General features: G+C 46.0%; 2 protein-coding genes across 9 annotated transcripts in view; both read right to left on the bottom strand.

Annotated features, from left to right (window-relative positions):
• Positions 1-248: 248 nt before the first annotated feature.
• On the bottom strand, positions 249-5,804 carry Adig (adipogenin). The gene is made up of 3 exons (XM_021195115.2): positions 5,526-5,804; positions 2,477-2,606; positions 249-494 (listed from the first exon to the last, which is right to left on the bottom strand). Exons 1-2 carry the CDS (start codon positions 5,650-5,652, stop codon positions 2,491-2,493), a joined length of 243 nt encoding a protein of 80 aa, XP_021050774.1. The 5' UTR covers positions 5,653-5,804; the 3' UTR covers positions 249-494; positions 2,477-2,490.
• Positions 5,805-11,979: 6,175 nt separating this feature from the next.
• Ralgapb (Ral GTPase activating protein non-catalytic beta subunit) overlaps positions 11,980-21,338 on the bottom strand; it is an 83,660-nt gene continuing 74,301 nt past the window's right edge. For all 8 annotated transcript variants that reach the window (XM_029535892.1, XM_029535893.1, XM_021192764.2 and 5 more), the window contains 4 exons: positions 18,970-19,078; positions 18,427-18,505; positions 16,455-16,603; positions 11,980-15,777 (listed from right to left, as the gene is read on the bottom strand). In XM_029535892.1, coding sequence (XP_029391752.1) covers positions 15,584-15,777; positions 16,455-16,603; positions 18,427-18,505; positions 18,970-19,078 — 531 coding nt within the window. In that variant the 3' untranslated portion in view covers positions 11,980-15,583. The remainder of the gene's footprint in view (positions 15,778-16,454; positions 16,604-18,426; positions 18,506-18,969; positions 19,079-21,338) is intronic.

Below are 21,338 nucleotides of genomic sequence, written 5' to 3'. Positions count from 1 at the left end.
CTCACAGAACCCTTACTAACAGTAGTCCCGGATGACGCACTTAGGATAGTGTGGTTCACATAGCTACTCCTCACAAATGTCCCTGTGGTAAGGCGGCCACAACAGACACACTGCACACATTCACACTATAGCCTAATCAAGGATCAAGCCTGTGGTGTGACGCTGAAAACTCAAGAGTGCTTGCCTCTGCCAGCAGACGAGAGGCAGGGACAGGCCAGAGAGCGCCATGCCGAATGAATGGACATCGGAAGCTCTGTCAGGGCACAAGAGCACCCCCATTCCTTTAATAGGTATCCAACACGTCCTGTGAGTTGAACTGGCCAGCTGGCCCCCATAAGCTGCTTGGGCCTGGCTCTTCCAGGTTCCAGGTCATCTGTGGTGATGGAGAAGGGATGGTTTGGCAAGCGGCTTGGCAGGTCTGACAATGGGAGGTCCCAGGGAAGGCCCGTCGGTCACCAGTGTTCTCCCTCCATCCACTTAGGCCCAGATGGCACCTAGTAAACAAGCCATAAACACGTGAGGCTGGGGCCAGAGATGAAGCCAGAATGGAGAATAAGAGATGAGGAGCAATGGTGGGTCGGGAAGGGCTCTCTGTAGACGGGCAGGGTCCTTTGGATCGGGATATGACTTGGTGGTACAGAGCTTGCCTAGTACGCTTGAGACTGCGTTCAAACCCTAGCACTACAAAGACAACAAAATAAATAAATACATATACACGACCATAGCAAAGAGTCATATCAAACGCAGAGGCCTCTGTGCGGCCTTGTGTGATTTCAACCGTCAAAAAGTCTCCCCTGTCCACTAACTTGAGCACATGCTTACACGTTGAGTTTTTCCAGGGAAATGTCCCACTCGACAAGGCTATGACCCAGAAAGGTTAAGCAAGGACTCTGAAGCTCAGGGAGGGTTCAGGGAGAACCACCCCCTTTCTCAGTCCCACCTCCTCCCTCCGAGTGAAAACATAGTGCTTGACCATGCTTCACAGCAAGGCTGTTGTGAGAACAAAGGGAAAATGTGGGCCCAGCGGAGGTGGAGATGGGTCGCCAGAACCTGTTGCCATGGCTGGATGTGAAGGAGCCCTGGAAGCTGAGCCCTAAGGAGCAGGAGAAGGGAGGAGAGAGAAGAGGGTGGGGCCACTGGGCTTTGCTTTGAGGGATGGTAGTGGGTATGGAGAGTGGGGAGATGACAGAGCTCAGAGGAAGACGAGAGTGACGACATGCGTTTGGGGGCCGCTGGCTGGAGACAGCCTGAGCCCAGTGGTATGAGTGCCAAGGCCCTGTTCCTCTGGATGAAACCCCAAGTTTGCACATATACAGGGAGGTGAGAACACCTCGTCCCAGCTTTCACGGTGAGCGTGTGGGAAGGACACTCTGCACATTCAGGACCACCAACCAAGGGTGATGACTGGCATCGTGGGCTTCGGCCAATGTGTGTGCAACTCCCCCACCGCGTGGCGGGATGGGATTTGGGTGTTTGGATCTCCCATTATCTAGGTTTCTGGAAGGTGGTAATTAGCCATGCCACAGGAAAGTAGTGCAGAGTCAAGGGGGCACGGTAATATCCAATACTGGGGGAACCCCCGACAAAGTGACACTTGCGCGAGTCATGGGAGGCAAGAAGGGGAATCCAACAGCGTGTGAGGGAGGAAGCTTCTAGCAGAGGGAAGAAGCAATGCAAAGGTGACACAAGGTGAGGGAGGGCTGGGGCTTTGTAAGGAAACTCCTCCTGGCTGAGGTGACAGTCCTTCACACACTGGGCAGGCAGCCGCCCACCAGGGGCCCACGTAAGAGCAAGTAAATTGTGAATGTGTATTGTCAGGAGCACAACCATATAAAGGACCCCGATGCCCCAGAGCCACAGGAGTGCACCCACCGGGGGTGGGGCTCAGAGGGATGGTAAGGTCTTCCTTTAGTGTGCAGAAAATGTCCACTATAGCTTTCGTCCTCCAGATTGTTATGGCCTGAAGATGAGTCCCTCACAGAGACCACACCTATGAGTTTAGCTAAACCTTCCTCTTCATCCAGCTATCATAGTTCCTGCCTCCCTGCCCAGCTGTACACCATGGCCCCGCCTCCCCGTCCAGGTATACACCATGGCCTCGCCTCCCTGTCCAGCTGTACACCATGGCCCCTGCCTCCCTGTCCAGCTGTACACCATGGCCCCTGTCTCCTCATTCAGCTGTACACCATGGTCCCTGCCTCCTTATTCAACTGTACACAATAAACATGTTCCAAAAGCCCAGATCACCCCATCCAAGCTTGTCTACATCCATGTGTCTGTCCTTTCCTCACACCCTTGCTGCCCAAGTCAGGTCAAGCCCCTGAAGCCATGGATATCATGACAGGACAGTCAGTTCTTCAGTAAAGCCAAGGCCCAGGGTGTCCATACAACAAGGCAGCCTGCTCCAAGTGTCAGCTGCTGAGGCTCTGAGCAGACCCAGGGTCTTACAGCCTCCCATCCCTGTGGAAGGCCTTACCTGGGAGAGCAGGATCACCAGTGGACCCTGTCCTCCTCACCAGGAAATGTCCCCTCACAGCCACACTCGGATGGTCTTTTGCTCCAGGGCTCCCAGTTGAAGCACAAATCAGAATCATCTTCCTTTGACTCTGTGGAGACCAGAGACAGAGTTTCTGGGGTGGGCACAGCGTGTAGTGCTCCCCCGCTCCAGAGGAGGCATGTGCCAAGCCTGGGGTCCACGTGGCCCTTTATGAGACCCGAAGCTGGGTCGGGAGGTTGGCTCTGAGACTTCATGGTCTTGGATGGAGAACAAGGAAGGACCTAGAAATAAGATTCTCTCAGAGACAGTGGCCATATTCACCTACTAAAAACAGAAGGACTCGGGAGGTGTGCGGATGCCCCACTGTTGCAGTCTGAATGGGAAATGCCCTGCACAGGATCATGGGAACTCTTGGTCCCCAGCTAGTGGAAATCTGTAGAAACTGCAGGAAGTGGAGCCTCTAGAGGGTGGGGAGAGCTAGGGACCACCTGGAGGCTTTACCAGTCTCCTCCTCTTACCTGTTCTCTGCGTCCTGACTGAGGATCTGATGAGACTGGCACCAAGGCTCTGCCACACCCTCACCCATCATGGTCCCCGCTTAAACCAGGAGCCAAAAATGAAGCCTTTCTTCCCTAACTGGCTTTTGTCTGTGTTGGTTTTTTTTTTTTTTGTTTGTCTGTTTGTTTTGGTTTTTGGTTTTGGTTTTGGTTTTTTTGACCTGGTCATGAGAATGGTAACTAACATACCTGCTGCACTGGGCATTGTCCAGGAAACACCCCCAGTTCCTGACCTGCCCACCCTTCTACACTGCTCATTACTAATATCTGTGCTTTCTCCTGCCTGGTGGTAAACACATGCACGTGCGGATGCAGGAATTCCTGAAAGTACACATGTCTATCAGGAGAGGCCTGGGTGACTCAAGCACCCTTCACGTCACAGAAGACCTGATCCAGCCACTCAGGGACACACCTGAAGCCGAGGAATGACTGACGTCTCTCTGTGTCTTTCGGCTTGCAGGCTGAGTTAGCAGACGATGCCAGAGTGCGGCCCACCACCTCTGAATGGTCCGGGAAGAGCAAAGGGCTTATTTCAAAGGTGGAGGTAAGATGTCCTCTTCAGAGAGGCCACCCAAAGTCATTCCTATACTCCCTCCCACGGTGACACCACCAACAGCAACTCAGCCAACACTGATTGAGCCTACAGACACCTACTGTGTGCTGTGTGCTCAGGTCCTTGTGTTCCTTCAATAAGAGCTCTAGACCTGGGAACGTGTCTTCAGTCTGAGAGATGTGGGGTCCATGTATGTGTGTGTGTGTGTGTGTGTGTGTGTGTGTGTGTTGGAGGTTATGATTACCTTCTCTTGTGGTGAGCAAACTGAGGCTCAGGCAGCCCTGCCCTAAAGAAGCCACATGGCCAATAGATGCAACTCGAGGATTTGACGTTGGCGTTGGTAACCCTCATTGGCTGTGACCTTGGGCAGATTGTTTCTCCTTTCCAAGCCTCAGTTTTCCCACCTGGGCAATTAGGATTGCTTCATAGGGTTATCCTCAGGACTGGAGGGAGATGGCAGGCGACCCACACTCAGTATAACTTCTATGTGTTCGGAAGGGGCTAACTCCACTATAAACAAGGAGGCAGAAGGATGCTGGAATACATAGGGTTTTGGTTTTGAGAGTCTCATGTATCCCAGACCTCAAATTCGCTAAGTAGCTAAGAATGACCTGATCTCCCTCACCTTTACCTCCTGAGTGCTGGGATTACACACATGCACTACCAATGCCTGGTCCATGTAGCGCTGTAGGAACCCATGGCTTCCTACACACTGAGCCGGAGATAGCTCCCATAGCCAGCACACAGGCATTTGAGCCCCCTCACTGCCAGGCCTACTGCCTGGGCTGGGCCCCAAAGGAGGGCTCCAACTCCCCCCAAAAGTGACTTGAATGAGCTGAAAAACATGCTTTTCAGAAACCTAAGGCCCTTCAAGGCTCTTGCCAGGAAAGAGTAATGAGGCCATTAGCAGCCCACACACAGTGGATCGAGAGGCAGGCCATTGCAGGCTGCTGCTCCTGTTGCTTCAGTAACTTGTGACCAGAGCTGGCAGCACACTGGGTACACTGTTGCCCAGTCAGCCCTAAGGTCACAGAGCCAAGAAGCCGAGAAAGAAAAGGTTCTGGGTTAAGGGAGGGGGGTAATTTATGGAGACAGAATGCCCCCTACTGTATCCCACCCCACCTGCCCCTAGCCCCTTTCATAGCCAGGTTTGTCTGGGCCTTTAGCTCAGTGGTTCTCAATTCTCCTAATGCTGCAACTGTAATGAACCGGAATGTAAAGATCTGATAACACCCCTGTGAAAGGGTGTGGAGCCGCAGGTCGAGAGCCACTGCTTTAGCTGCTCCTCCACTCTGCTGACATCAGGCTCATTGTCAATCAGCTTCCATGATCTCGTGTCCCAGAGAAGGCCGGCTCGTCTCTAAGTTTGGTCTGGCCAAAACACTGGGATAGTATGTGAGTGATCCGCAAAACAGCCAAGGCTGTTGTACTCTGCACAAAAGCACACAGGGAATGGTGTGAGTGAGGCTGAGAGGCAGCCCGGGCTCTGCTGGTGTCTTTTGTACAGAAAGAGGCACCTTTTCCTAATTCAGCAGCTCTGCCTATGCACTAGCAGGGGCCCCGAGGGGCTGTGGACAGACAAGAGCATCAAAAAAGGGACTCTGTCAGGATTAAGAAACCCTTGTCTGCCAGCATGATGGTGCACACCTTTAATCCCAGCTCTCAGCAGGCAGAGGCAGGGGGATCGGAGTTCAAGACCCTATATAGTGAGTCTCAGGACAGTCAGGGCTATCTGGTAAGATAATATCTCAAAAGAAAAGCAAACAAAAATGGAAAGAAGGAATAAAAGAACCCTTTTCCTACAGTTGAGCTGCATTTAAAACACTGCATCCTCCCTTCTGTAATTGTTTCAGAGAACTTTATTCTGATTAGGCCCCTGCCCAGCTCCAAAATTAGAGTTCAGCCTGAACCAGCTCACCTTGACTAAGTAAGAAGTTTAACCAGACGATCGTCAAGAACAGCAGCAAAGCCATGGGCAGGCAGAGCCAGAAAACCAGGAAAGAGAGTGTGAGGTCGTTCACCAGCGGCACCAGAGGGTACTTCATTGTATACCTGTGGCCCTGCAGGGAGGGCCACCTGGATTCAGCAGAAGGGCTGCCCCTGCGGACCTGTCAGCTTGGCCAGGATCTACTCTGAGTCCAATTGTGACTTACTTACAGAGAGTGTGATGTAACAAGGAAGTCACAGTGTCCTCAGGCAGAGAGAGCCCACAGGGGAGGAAGCTGAGTGGGGCTGGCTGGAAAACACTCCCGGCTTGGAGAGGCCCGAGCTTCCAAGAAGGCTGGCCAGGACTGGCCTGACCCAGCAGTCACTGGGCTCATGGGAGCCTTTGACCTTCTTATGAAAGAAAACGGAGTAATTCTAAAACCAGGAAAAACAGACAGGACAAACATCAGCCCGTGTAAGGTACGTGCGTACTCGTGGTTACAGTGTGGCCAGGAACCAGCCAAGTCCCTGGGTAGCACATACCTATATATGTCGCCAAGCTCATGGGACAGAGGACTACAGTGAGCTCAGGGCTGGAAGGGAAGAGGCTGTTTAGCCCCAGCAATAGTTATTTTGCTGGGAAGACAGGTCCAGCATTGCTACCCTGCCAGCCCTCACAACAGTGCAAGTCTGGCTGTTTTGCAGGTGGGCAGCGTGGAGTCTCTCAAGTTCAAAACACGGGACTGGGGGGTGAGGTATAAAAAAACACCCGCTCCAGAGTATGAGGCCCACACTTGGGATCTCCAGAACCCACATAAAGTCTGGTGTCTTTGTTGGTCCCACCTGGAAATCCCAGCAAGGCAGGGAACCCTAGAGCCAAGCTGGCCATCCAGAATAGCTGAGCGCCTGGGTCAACAAAGAAGGGAGAGACTGATGAGAAAAACACCTTGGACAATACCCCACTCCATAGACACCAACATTGTAGGCTAAGTCTATCAGGTCACTCACTGTGCAGCCATTTAAAACTTTAACACAGTAATTTACTTTGAAGTTTCCCCACGTTTTCTTATTAGGAGTTTTAGTGTGGGACTTCTATAAGCTTGTCACCTTATTGCAGTGGGCAAGACAAACACTATCTTCCTCTCACCTGGCCTATTTGTATTTAGTAAATACCCAAGTATTTGCAAGAACACTCGAGGCAGGAAGTAGGCACTGGGGGTGGGGGGGTCAGTAAAGGTCTGTACATAGACAGGCTGGTTACACAACCTTCAAAAGATGGATGGGGCAGGGAGGTACATTAAACGCACCTGTAGGGCACATGGACCGAGCTACAAGATGAGCGGAACTGGTGAAGTGAAGCATGCTCTAACACGGGGAATCTTGGAGAACTGAGCTGCCAGCTCCCTGCCTGCTCCAGAACACGTAACCACAACCCTCAACTGAACAGACCACAAGCAGGCAGTTGGAATGCAGCATCTAGAATCGCTCTCCATGTTAATGAGGTATCTCAATAGCCATGGACTTCAGCCAACGAATGACCTTCCCTTCCTGGACACTCTCATGGCCTTCCCTGAAATTATAGAATCCCTGGTTCACCCTGAAATAAAACGTATTTGTTTATATAAAGAAACATGAACAAGCTAAGATCGTCTCAGAGAGCTGCTTCATTAGAAGGCCTTCACCTAAGAGCTGTGACACACTTGCTCCCCATCGGATCGAATCCTGTTCAGCTCTGGCTGTGCAGTGATGCTCACTCCCCAAAGGGAGATGCCCTCCACCCCACCCCACCCCACCCTATTTCTGACATCCTCTCCTAGTGGCACCCAGGTACCCCAAAAGAGGACATTGAGAACCACAGCATTCATTTCAGACCCCCTTCTCCTTGCAGCTGTGAGCTGATGTCCCAAGGGAACAGCAATTGTTGCAGGACTTTCCCTGTCCAATCACATTAGGGCAGTGGGAGGCTTGTGACTATACAGGAGAAAGGAGGCAGAGGGAGGAGCTGAGACAGAGAGAGAGGTCTGAGGAGAGGGAGAACCAAAATGGAGGCTGACATGGTGTTATCAAAAGGTTAGAATAATTGTGTTAAAGCTTTATCATTATCATTTGGCTCTGAAATTATTGTACTGGCATCTTGTAAATTGTGTTATTATTGATACATAAATCTGATTGACTAAACATTAGGAGTCTTGATTCTACTGGGTAATTAGGTGTTGAGATGGCTAACCAGGGATGTGTGGAACATTGCATGAAAGCAAGAGGAACTTGTGGGGGCCTGTCTAAGTGATGGTCTGGTGGGAGCCCTGATGTGGCCTAGCAGGGCTGGTGAGTTGGTGGGCCAAGACCCGCCTGGCACAGGGGCTGGCTCCTGATAGTTGGCAGTGGCAGCAGGATTGCGGGAGTGTGACCTGGCCCCACTGAGAGTTGGTGGGTTTATTTTTTAATATTTCCCGAAACAGATGGTGAACCAACATGGGGCTGGGCATGAATCCACTAGAACTTTAGGAGTTAGAGTTTATTTATTTTGTTAAGTAACTGGGTAGCAAACTGGTCGGGGGGAGGGGAGAGAGTTTAAACAAAGAGACTGTTAACAGTGCTGAGGACCCCCCCCCCCATTGTGGGAATCTATCAGCTGTGCTGAGTTAGAAGAATGGAATTTGCCTACCTCTTAGGGCAAAGGGATTAAATTGTGAATTAAAATTAGAATTCTTTGCTTTTAGGATAAATTTATATTGATTCTGACCGGATCACATGGGAAATTTCACCTGAGGTTTGGAACTGGATAGGCAATATGACGTCAGAGTAGAGTGATAATCATTGGCTGCTTTGAACAGGTGTTAATTTAATGTCTGTGGCTCCTGGTAGACAGATCAACAGATATTGTACAGCTATTAATAAAATAAATGTCTGTGGCTCTAGACAGAGAGCTGGATAAAAAGATGGTTTAAAGATATGTTGCTCTAATGTGTCTTAACAGGATACTCAAATTCTGACTAACGTGGGTTCCACGGGAATTCTGGGTTTAAATCCTGCTTTTACTAGCTGCCTGCTTATAAGCGGGTACAGATAGAAGTGTGATATTGAGTTTTGTGGTTATATTATTCCCCTGGGAGAGAGGTCAAAATAAAGATTTCTCTGGTTACTGGCTCAAGGATATGCTGATTTGGGAGAAAGGTCTTCTCTTTGTGTTTTTGGAAAAGGTGATTAAGGTATTTACATCTTCCAGAGTTATATGGATCAGATATGATGGAGACCTCCGTAGGACTAGATTTCAGACGATCAAACAAAAAAATATATATTTTGATGATACTAAAATTTTGTTTTGAGGTTTATGTATTACAGACTATATAGTCTTGGTGAATTTCCTCGCCAGACATGCTCAACTGACCTGCTTGAACTACTGATGTCCCGGACTTCAGCCAAATCCAGTCAAGGCACAGACACCAGAGACTGATAAATCCTGTTTTCCCTACCCCCACCCCCTTCATAATATCTCAACGCCCATATTCAGCTTGAAGAAGGTATGAAAAGTTGTCAACTCAGTTCCCTGGGCTTTGGGGCTGGAGAGGGTTATTAATAGGTTGTCTTTCTAGGGAATGTAGAAATGGTCATATTTGGAACAGGGAGGAAAATAGCTAGAATGGATTGTATAGCCATAATCTCATTTAGTAGAAATCTTTATAATTGTTAGTAAGTTGAAGTCATAAGTTCTTATTTGGTACAGAATTTATTTTGATGCCAAGTCAAGGTTAACATTGGTATAGATTTCTTCTATTGATACTAAATATTTGAAAGTACAGGGCTTAGACCTAGTCCTTCTTCTGCTGTTATTATAAACTGATCTGAGATGATTAAGCCTGTGAGTTAAGGGTCAAATAGCAAATCATGGCTCTGAGTTTAATGTTAGGGTGTTTTCAGAGATGTCAATTAGAAATAGTTGACAGTAGCTAACAGACAATTAACAGTCCAGATTATTTTATATAGTTGGTTTTCAAAAAATGTCAGAAATCCGCAGAATGTGATGTTTAATGTTATTCATTCACTTGTTGTTTTGAGACCAGTCTGCTCCTGACAGCTTTCCCTGTCTTGGAGTCAAAGAAGAAATTGAGCATCTTGAGTTACTCCAGTTGTGGGGAAACAGCCGCTAGGCAAGAATTGCCTCATTTCATCTACAGACATAGTACTGTTCAAAGAAAGGACACAATTACAGGTTAGGACAGCTTGATTCTGCCGAGACAGAGTAGGCTAGTCCTTAATATCCTGTTTCTCTAACATCTGTCAGATGTTCGTGGGCCAGAAGGCTGAAGACCGATGCTCCAACATGTTGAAGTAAAGGACTGTCCAGGTCATCAGCGGTCTCCATAATTGGCAAGTTTTGGAAGCTGTGTTAGGCTTCCTGTATATTTTCAGTTAATATCAGCTGTTCTTATATTTCTGATGGCGTTGAAAAACTACATAGTCTCCTAGCCAACCCAGGCTTTTTACTTTGAGAGCAACAGATTTGAGAGGATGGTTTTCAGATGGCATGCAATCTAAAGCCAGGACATAGCCAGGTGCAGAACTACAATCTTTTAAGTTACGATAGATGACAATGTTCAATTTTTTTGGCAAAAATGTTGGACTGGGTGTTAGGTCTATCTTATACCATATAAATTACAAAATGATAATAATAGTTGTGCTCAATTTTTATTTTGAAAGAAAGTCTTTTTTTTTTTTTTAAACAGAAAGGGTAAAATGTTGCAGGATTTTTTCTGTCCAATCACATTAGGGCAGTGGGAGGCCTGTGATTGGACAGGAGAAGGGAGGNGGGGGTGGAGGGGGGAGTTGAGAAGACAGAGAGGTCTGAGGAGAGGAAGAACCAGAATAGAGGCTGACATGGTGTTATCAAAAGGTTAGAATAGTTGTTAAAGCTTTATCATTATCATTTGACTCTGAAATTATTGTACTGGCATCTTGTAAACTGTGTTATTATTGATACATAAATCTGATTGGCTAATTACGCATTAAGAGTCTTGATTCTACTGGGTAATTAGGTGTTGAGATAGCTAACCAGGGATGTGTGGAACATTGCATGAAAGCAAGAGGAACTTGCGGGGCCCTATCCAAGTGATGGCCTGGTGGGAGCCCTGATGTGACCTAGCAGGGCTGGTGAGTTGAGTTGGTGGGCCGAGAGACTGAGAGAGATCACGTGGCGCAGGGGCTAGCTCTAGATATTTCCCACAACACACAATCCTCACCCTGGGCTTTGCCCTGCCTGTGAATTGGTGAAGAGAGGCAGAATCTGGGAACCTCAATGAACTCAGGTACCAAACATGCCGGTTCCTAGGCTCATCCTGAGGGTGCATCAGGACTGCGGGGAGGTGGGCTGGACAGCATCTCACAGCTGAAAAGCACAGGGTGAAGTCAGAGTAGCTCTAGAGAGGGAAGCTGATATATGAAGTTGTATGTTAGGGACAGAGTCATGGGAGCAGGATTGGGGGGTGGGGTACCAATCTATCGGGAAGAGGAACCAGGCCAGGCTGAATAAGGAGAGAAGAGCTGAAACTTGACTTGGTGGTTTATGGGGAATTTCAGGGGATGGATCCACAGGAGGGGTCTGGACAAACAGTATTCAAGCATGCATCAAAGAGCAGTACACAGGCCAGATGTGTTCAACACAGGCTAGGATTTCAAGGTGCTGGGTCAGAAGCTGTGTCAGACATGGAAAAACTTGAACACAGATTTTTGGCTATGAAACCTTTCCAGACACCAAAATGGGCCATCAAGGTCAGCTTCTTTGGCCAGAGGGCCTGGCTGGAGGTCCTGTGGCTGGCAAGCAGAGCTGATGTAAGAAGAATGCACAAAGCGGCTCTGGATCCCAGGCTGTTCAGATGCAGCAGGAGAGCAGCTCATGGGTTGGGTACCCCACTGGAAGGGTGTCTCTGGGCGGATGCATGCATTCCAAGAGCTTTCAGCTGTTTCCAAGGCTCACCAGCCCATCACCTAGGCCCCAGGCTCATAGCCCAACATTCCCTGTAAAATCCTCTGCAGCCAACCTGTGCAAAGGGGCATCGAGAGCACAGGGTAACATCCGTGCTTTCCCTCCCTGGAAATGTCCTGGTCTGTCAGTCAGCTTTCTCTGTAGGCAGAAAACCCCAGGACTCACTCATCCCCCAACTCCTGGCCTTTGTGTATTAATGCTCCATGCTCCTGTAAGCATTACAAAATCATGTATTTTTCTCTTAAAATTAGCCTACTTTTGATTATTTTAGGAAAACTAAAAAAACAAAATGAAAACCTAGACCAGTTCAAATTGAGCAGACTCTCCTGGAGAGTAAGAGCCCCTGCAGGCCAGCCCCGAGGCCTGTAACCAAACAGGAGCCAGCCCCAGAGCCTGTAACCAAACAGGAGCCAGCCCCAGAGCCTGTAACCAAAAGCACACACCAAGTTATTAGATAAGAAGCTCCTTAAAATTTAATTGACTGTGTGTAGTACATTCATTACCCCGTGGGTTTCTTGTGGACAAAGGACAGGCATAAATACGAACAGCCCTGCACCTTCTTCCCAGGCTGACACAGACCCCACGGAGGCAGCAAGGGACACAGGCACACCTTCATATTTACATCTCCTTTACTTTACAAGTCAGTGGCAGAAATATTTACAGAAAATACAATAGGAAAAAGATCCCATCTTGGCAATATACCGAAATTCATACAAATTGTAAATACGGTTTCGAGCAAATAATGACGCTTAGTTTTTAGCCACAACCGCCAAGCCCTTCAGAGGAGGAAGATGCCTTGGTCACTGTGGGAACAAGGAACTTGATTTGCTTCAACAAATGGGTATTGGGCGCCTACTGTATGCAAGGCACTGTGGAATCCCAAATTATACCTTCTCCCTCACTATTAAAAAAGGGTGTGAAGAACAAGGGTGGCTACTGGGAGCAAACCCCATGCAGTGCATGGCCCGGCCAGCAGTGTGATCAGTGGCTCCCTGTCCAAGTGGACCCCTCGGGAAGAGGGGCTGTCAAGAAGTGCTAGAACAGATAGATGGGTGGAAGCTGATGGTTGCTGGCGACATAGAAGATCTGTCCTGAACAGGCTTTAAATGCTAAAGGACAACTGCTTCCAGGAAAGTGCCACATAACCTCCAAGGCAGTCGCTACCAGCTGTATCCAGCTGTACCCAAGGCTGACTATGCGTGAAAAGTTCCTCTTTTTAATAGGAATAAACACCCTGGAAACCTCATCACTGTAATGGCAGCCAGCAGAACCTGGCTCTTCCCTAGCTCATAAATGTGGAAGCCGGCCTTCCAGATTGCCCTACTACCCATGGGTCAGACACTGAGAGGGCCGGCCAAACTGTAGATATTTTTGTATGTGAGTCCAGAGATGGAGCTACCCTAAAATCGAGGTGCAGGAAGGGGAGATGCTTGTGTACACACGTTCACTAGTATGTACACATGGCACATGCATCAGGATGGCTGGGGAGAGCTGCCCTACCATGTAATTACTCTTTTCAAGGGGCCAAAGGCCAGGAAGGCCTAAGGAAGAAACCCTAGACAAAAGGGAAAGGTGGCATTAAGAGCCCTGTTTTCCGTGTTCCGGCTAAAGTAGAAGCCCCACTCCCACCCTCAGCTTCAAAAGCAAACAGAATGGGCCACCAGCCTAAATACCCTTGGGAAATGTTTTCCTGTTTGAAGGTGCCTGGGTATCCAAGTACAGCAACTGAATAGTTTTAAGCCACAGTCCAGACTGGTCTCAGTTTCCCCCCAAAGTTTCTGAACCTGTGGTGGCAAATTTATCAAGTGAACTACTGAGATTACTGTTAGGTACTGAGGATGCTCCTCTGACATGATTCTGTTCAAAGTGACCTTAGTGCAGGCAGGAGGGTGAGCTCAGTGAGCAGGATTCCAAACGCCTCTGCAAAGGCCCAAGCTCTTCTTGCCAGCCTTTTGCTGGGGAGATGGTGTGTGGAGCAGAAGTAAAACCAGTTCTGTTGGCTGTGCACACCAGGGCTTCTCTCCTTTAGGGGGACAGGGGGCAGCCCTCTTCCCTTGGGGAACCACTGCATGTCCCAGACTTCAAACTGCATCTGCCATGGTTGTTCTCCTACCAAAATAATCAGAACTATAAAGAGTTACCAGAAATTAGAGCCAAATGAAGGGGAAGGCCAGTAAGCCCCCCCCCCCCCACATAACCCATACGTTATTTTTCTGGTATCATTTAAAAAAACATCCAAACAAGGTTTTGAGAAGAATCACATAAAGGAGGTCCATCTTTATCAGATATTTGTACTCTCTGGAATGTTAGAAGTTGCATGTGTATGTATAAATTCTTTGTTCACCTTGGATAGAACAAGAACCCGCTTTGCCCATAAAGTGTCAAATCTGGAAGTATCTTAGATGCTGTTCAATTCTACCTATTCTTGCTGAGTTACAAGAATATTTTTAGGGTAAAACTCACTAATTTTCACCATTCCCCTCCTCAGGGAATCACCTGGGAACATTAGATTATTGCCTCACTTCAGAGGGAATCAAAGACAGAAAGCTCTATGCCTCAGATGGAAACTCACAGGGGAAGAAGAGGACAAGGAAGATGGGGGTGGGAGTGGGGGTGGCTGTCTTACCTGAGCTGAGGGAACAAAAAAGAGTGGTGGCAAACTTCAGACCAAAGACTGCTACAGCCATGGTTCGTGCTTCCAGATGGCAGAGCGCACGTCTAGAATGGAGGCACCTGCACAGGAGAGCCGGCCCAACACTGCCCCTGATATCCAAGAAAAGAAACCTCAAACCAAACAGTGGAGTCCTGGTCTATACTTTAATGACAAGAGAGGGCCAGTGGGAACACCACCATTCAAGTGTGATTATTTCTCTTTGGACTATAAATGTCACTTGTTTTCTAAGACAAAAAGATCTTATTGAAGGAGAACATAAAACTGTAACAGGAGTCCTTCTAAAACAGTTTGGTTCTGGCCACCTCCTAAGCTTTGTCCCTGGCAGAAAAGCAGCAGTGAGGTGGTAGCGACTTGTGCCTTCAGCTGGCTAAGGTTAGAAACCAAACAGCAGCAGCCACCTCAGGAGGTGGCACTGAGCTCTGTGGACTGTGGGCTGGCACCTCAGGAGGTGGCACTGAGCTCCGTGGACTATGGGCTGGGTGCCATCTAAGGAGCTAAGTGAGTGGGACACTACTTCCTGAGCCACAAACTAGAACCCTTCCTCAACTACTGCAGCTTGCAGCTTGGTCCTGCAATCAATGATGGATGAAGCCCCTGCTATGAACTCACATTTCTTGGTGTTTAATGGAGGAGTCACGTCTAACCTGTCACCCTTCCATTAAACTGAACAGCAACAGAGAAGGGAGGCGCCACCGTTCTCTCACAGCCTTTAACCACAAACATGACAGTATACTGCTCAGAGATACAGCGGGGGCTCCACTGCCCACGTCTGCTAAGAGGCTGAGCCATTTGACAGAGCTCCACAGCGATCAGAGGGACAACTTGTTAAATATGGAGAGAAAAATAGTAAGTATTTTAATGTTGGACTTCTTATCTGAACAAAACTCATTTATGTTTCACCCTCTGTCAGTGTGACAGGGTGACAAATGAATCCACATGAGGACAGTGCTGCAGCCTTTCCTTCTCCACAGTGTCAACTTGAGCCTAAAAAGTTCTGGAAGATTCTGAGACAGATTTTAATTTTGAATACACCCTCCTAAAAAGCGAGGTATAAAACTATCTTCAGTTTCTAACTTGCAAATTGGTTGACACTATCAATGCATGTATTTAACTGATGCATAAAGCCTTTTTCCTCAAAAGGCTGATATTTTACTAAAATTGTCACTTTTAAAAGAAAGTTTATGGCTAAAATGCTTGTTGTTGTTTTCAGCAGGAGTGTGACGGTGCGGGGTCCCTTCCTGGAAAGCTGTGTCTTCAAGCCAGTGGCTTCACATCGTATTTCTTCCGATGACTCAGCAGTGAGCTCTTAGGAGTGATTAGCTTTGATTTTTACAGGACTGTCTTGGTTTGATGTTAGAGCCCACTCTGGAGGTCACTGACCTGGACAAAATGCATTCTAAGAGCTGCAGTTCTTGAGTCCAACCTCCTGGAAAAGGGCAGTGTAAAACTCTGGCTCCAACTGCTTATTCCGATATTTGTTGACAATGTCAGTGATTTTCTGTTTCCGACGGACATGTGGTGGACTGTAGGACTCACTCTCCAGTCTCTTTCTTCTACAAATGTTTATTACCGTCTGCCTCACCAGAAAGCCTTGAGAACAGAGGTCAGAATGACTGTTAGTAAGCTGCCAGGTGACCTGTGTTCAGAAGACCCACTTCCAGAGCACTCTAATTCTTTCACTGCAGTCCTTTAGTTTCCCACCTCAGAAACAAGACACCAAGACAAAACTAGAGAGGGACATTAGCATGAGACCAGAGTCAAGGCAGCTCTTGCAGAGCCCTGTCCTTGCTCCAGAGCAACAGTTTCCCTCTTCTGATCCTGGCAGGTAGGGAAGGCCCATCTCTATCACTAGATTAAAGCTTAAACAGCGGGTAGTACACACCCCTTCTTAAAGGGCAGTAGCACGTGCAGGGACTATTATTTAAGACTATTCCCTTACTTTTACTTATTTGAGCTTTATGAACGTCTTCAAGAAAGCAAGGCAGGGGTGTACTCACTGACAGCCTATGCTTCAAAGACTTCCTATATAGGGAGCCCTATTTAAATTAGGTGGGAAATGCACGCATGCACGCACGCACGCACTCCATGAAAGAAGGTTGTCAGGGCTTCAGTAGTATGAAGAGAAATGAGGAAAGCTACTATGAGGTGAAAAGGAATAAAATTCCTTAAATACATGTATGAGATTGTCAAAGAATAAAACTTAAAGGTGAGGGAAAAAAAAGAATAAATCAAGGGATCTAGCCTTTCAGCACCCGCAAAGCCCTTACCAAGTGCTCGCCGGCTGACTATCATTCCATCAACCAGAGGTATGACCATGTTAAATTTTCCAGTGGCTCCTTGGATTTTTATCCGGAACAATCCAGTGTTTAAAGGGTGAATGAAGATTACTGGAACTTCTTTTTCAAGAGTTGTAGATCTTAGAAAAGATAAATCTTTTTAGTTCAGATACAAGAGTCTTTCCTATGCAGTATAAGAACATATACCAGGGCCTGGGGACCTGCTGTCAGCAAAGTTTGAACAGAGTCTGCTCAGAATATTCTTCCTTGGAACTCATGCTGCTGCAGCCGGAACCACTGGCCATAAGTACTTATTTCTGGAGTTAGGCTTTTTTTTTTTTTTTTTTTAAAGTTTTATTTATTATTTATTATATGTAAGTACACTGTAGCTGTCTTCAGACACTCCAGAAGAGGGCGCCAGATCTCATTATGGATGGTTGTGAGCCACCATGTGGTCGCTGGAATTTGAACTCAGGACCTTCGGAAGAGCAGTCGAGTGCTCTTACCTGCTGAGCCATCTCACCAGCCCGGAGTTAGGCTTTTTAAATAACAAAGAGGGTCTGAAAAATTATTCTTAACAAACCACTTCTAAAATGTGAGGTAGAACGGCCAGGCAAATGTATTACAGAGGACTAAACATCTGGTGGTCAACTACGGGACTTTTGCTTGGTCCCTTGTTGCAAGAGCAGAAGTGTGGCTGTTACACTGTCAAGGCAGAGCCCAGAGTACAAGCAGGAACAGTGAAAGCCCAATGTGGGAATTCTACATATGATTTTTTTCTCAAGACAGGGGTTGGGATAAATCTGGTAAACAGAATGTTAAGAGAATAAAGTCATGCATAAGACAAATTCTACATAGTAGCATTCATCTGAAAAATAAAAAATAAAGTCAGAGAGTACACAGTGCTTAAAGACAAATGGGAAGGGTTTTATTAGAAAAATAAAAAATTTCAGTTGTACAGAGTAAGTCCTAGATGTCAACTGTCCACTGTGTTGAGTAAAGCTATACTGTACTATATAATTAAAAACCTGAGGGCAGAGCAAGCAGTAGCAGTAGCAGTAGCAATAGTAATAGGGCTAGAGAGATGGCTCAGTGGTTAAGAGCACAAAATGGTGTTCCAGATGTCCTGAGTTCAATTCCCATCAACCACATGGTGGCTCACAACCATCTGTAATGGGATTCAATGTCCTCTTGCCTTCTTCTGGTATGTATGAACAGCTACAGTATGTCTATACATAAAATAAAACTTTAAAAATAATAGTAATAATAGTAAAATGATAGCTACATGGGTGGCAGGAGGCTTCTGAAGGCAGCATGTAAGTTTATGGGATATATTATAGTGATGGTTTCGTGTGTATACACCTCCAAACTTAGCAGAGTTAACACACTAGATATGTACAACTTTCTGTTTAACAAAGTAAATTTTTACTTTTTCCTTTTTCTGAGGGTCTTACTCTGTGTAACCCATGGTGGTTTTTTCCTCCCTCTACAATCTTAGGAAGACTGAGACACTGACTGTGAGACCAGTGGAACAGCTAACAGCTGTATCTACTAGTTTATCAAATACTCGAACATGAAAATAAGGGCCATAAGCATGCCATCTTGCTAGCCCTTTCTTTGACTTTTTATTTAGCATTTTTATTTTGTTTTTTTGTATTTGTTGAGTATTTCACCAGCATGTACACACGAGCAAATGTGTGCCTGGTGTCGTCAAGAGGACGGAGGAGGGAGTGGGATTCCCTGGAACTGAAGTTGCAGGTAGTTTTGAGCCACCATGTGGGGCTCTGGGAACAAAGCCCGTTTCCTTTGAAGAATAAGTGTTCTTAACTACTGAGCCATCTCTCCAGCTCCAGGTTCTTAACTTTTTGTCTTTAACCACTATTCACTCTAAATCTTTTATTAAGTTGTAACCAACAGATAAAAACAGACATGCTGATAACCTCAGGCAAGTAAGAGATCATACCTCAGAGAAGTGCTACTATTCGCAGTAGTCTCCACACCAGTGCTGATCTCTGTCATCAGATCTGAGAGTGGAAAGTTTTCTGGAAGAAAACAGTTCAGTTACTACCACCCAATTTGCCCACATTCATAGAAGTACACAGTCTGTGCTATACCACAATGCAGACTCCCATGACTCCCCACATACAGACAACTGTCTTTCATAATATGCTTTGGCTGAACTCACCAAAAGCAAAGGGTTTTTGGAGAATTTGATCTGTGACTGTGAGAGTCTGGTCACAAGTAGCTGTGACACCTTCTTATGGACTCTGAGGTGGACAGGGTTCTAGGATAAGCATGTATTTCTGAGGTTCTAACATTGCTTACACAAAAACCCTAAGAAACTTATCCATGGCAGAACTTTAACAGGCTTCATGAAACTGAATGGAGGCTGGGATATGAACCCAGGCTTATGAAGTCAAGCCTCTGCATCCACCCTTTCAGACATTTGGAAGTCACTGTCATCTTATCATTTTACTCAGAAAAACCCTCTTTCCTCAGAGAGTACCTATATCATCGTAGCGCTCCACCCAGACTACAGATACTCTCGTCTCAGGTCCCAGCGGGGGCACAGGGCGACCCTGAGGCAGCTTCTTCATTCTGGAACTGGGACTGAGCTACATGAAGAGAAGAGCAGAAAGAATGGTTTTTATTGTTTTGTTTGGTTTTTAAAAACTACCTGATCAGACATTTATCAAGATGATTAGTGATATGTTTATGTTACCAAAGTCACTTTGGGAAGAAAGTGTGAAATAAATTTGTCAAGATAGCTCTTCCTCAGCATCCCTGCTTAGAAGCTTGAAATAGCACCACTTTGGGAATCTTAGTCTCTAAAATGCAACACTGACCAGTTATTCCCAGCTTCTGGATGAGCCACCTCATCCTGTATCCAACTGCCCTCATGTTGTCTGCAAAAAGACAAGAGCTCACTGGTCTTTAGGGAAAGATTGTACACACTTTTGTCTTCTCTGCCACTCAACTGGCTTAGTTTTAATGAACTATTTTTAGCATGTGTCTTTAAATCATTATGTAAGGGTGCATTTATTATTATGCATGATATCTTATAGTATATAAATTTCACTACTTAATCATTGCTCAATTGGAATCTTTTACTTTTAAAATATATACTCAAACAGTGCTATAATGAACATCTTTGTACATATTTATTTTAAAAATTGTAGACATATATATTTTATGTTGCCCACACACCATTTCAGCCCTCATTCCTCCTATCTTTCATATTCTCCCCTCCTCTGTTTGTCCCTTTGTTGCTCTACATAATTTCACTGCTACTTTTTTATATACACATACATAATCCTATGACGATTCAAAATCTAGAACCCACAAAAAGACCATCTTTTTCTGAACTGGCCTTTTTTAGTTGCATTTTTTTTTTAAAGACTTATTATCTGTCTGTGTATCTGTGTATGTGCCTGTGTGTCTGTATATGTGCATGTGCATGTGCACATAGGTGCCTAAGGAGGGCCTAGGGAAGAGGGCACAGGATCCCCTGGAGCTGAGGTGACAGGTGGCTGTGAGGCACTCAACACAGATGCTGGGAACCACACAGTAATTGCTTTAACTATTAAGCTGTCTCTTTAGCCCCTTGTCAGGGCTTTTATCATGAAAGGATTCAGAGCTTGTCATAAAACTTTTTGAATCTATTGAGATGATCATCTGATATCTATCCTTGAATAAACATTTATGTGGTGTATTACTACATTTACTGATGATTTTTTTAAGTGTTTTTTTTTGTTTTTAAAGATTTATTCATTTTATTTATATGAGTACACTGTAGCTGTCTTCAGACATACCAGAAGAGGGCATCAGATCTCATTACAGATGGTTTCCAACCACCATGTGGTTGTTGGGAATTGAACTCAGAACCTCTGGAAGAGTGGTCAGTGCTCTTAACCACTGAGCCATCTCTCTGGCCCCCTATTGATGATTTCTGTATGCTGAACCATAGCTAAATCTCTAGAATAAAGACAACTTGATCATGATCTTTCGATACACCCTTGCCCTACCTGGGTTAGTGATTTTTGGAAGAGTTAGGTTGCCATGGTTTTCCACAATACTTGTGATTTTACACTGGGACTTGCACATCTGTGGTTAAGTTACTGATTGAACTTATTTTTAGTTTTATCTTTAAAAAAAACAAACCAGTGTTATTCTTTCAGAGAGAGTGTTTTTTTTTTTCAGGGTAAGCTATAGACAGGAGATGTAGTTTTCCTCTGCTAAACTAGTGATCAGTGTACCAAGAACAATTCTCTGTACTCATTTGGAATTTGACTGAAAGACAGTCAAAAAGACTGTCTTTAGACCTATGAAAATACAGGAATAGGGTGTTTGTTTGTTTACAATGAAGAGGATGGAGAGATGGCTGGCTCACTGGCATTTGATGCTCTTAGACTGGGGTTTGATTCCTAGCACCTACATGGAATCTCACAACCATCTGTAACTCCAATTCCAGGACTCTCAACACTTTCTTCTGGCCTCCTTAGACACTAGGCAGACATGCATGTGATACACAAATATATACACAAGCAAAATATTGATACAATGAAAATAAAAATAAGTCTTAAAAAGGAGAGGGAGTTACAATCAAAACATGTAGAATATTTCCAGCTCTTGAATGGCTGGGACACCGAGACCCTGCAAAGCCAATGTTTTTTAAGAGAGAAAAAAAAATAAAGGAAAAAAAAAAGGAGTATAAAAGCAAAGTATTTCATGCTGGATAAGAAGAGAGCCAGATGGAGTTGGCTTGCTAACTGAAAGATGAAAAAATGTGAAAGGGAAATAGTTGGGTAGGGTACAGAGCAATTGGCCTATATTTTGCTCATCTACTTTTAAGACAGTTTTATGTAGACCACAATG

Source organism: Mus pahari, chromosome 3 (genome assembly GCF_900095145.1).
Source record: "Mus pahari chromosome 3, PAHARI_EIJ_v1.1, whole genome shotgun sequence".
Classification (NCBI taxonomy): domain Eukaryota; kingdom Metazoa; phylum Chordata; class Mammalia; order Rodentia; family Muridae; genus Mus; species Mus pahari.
This window is presented reverse-complemented; position numbering and strand designations above follow the sequence as displayed.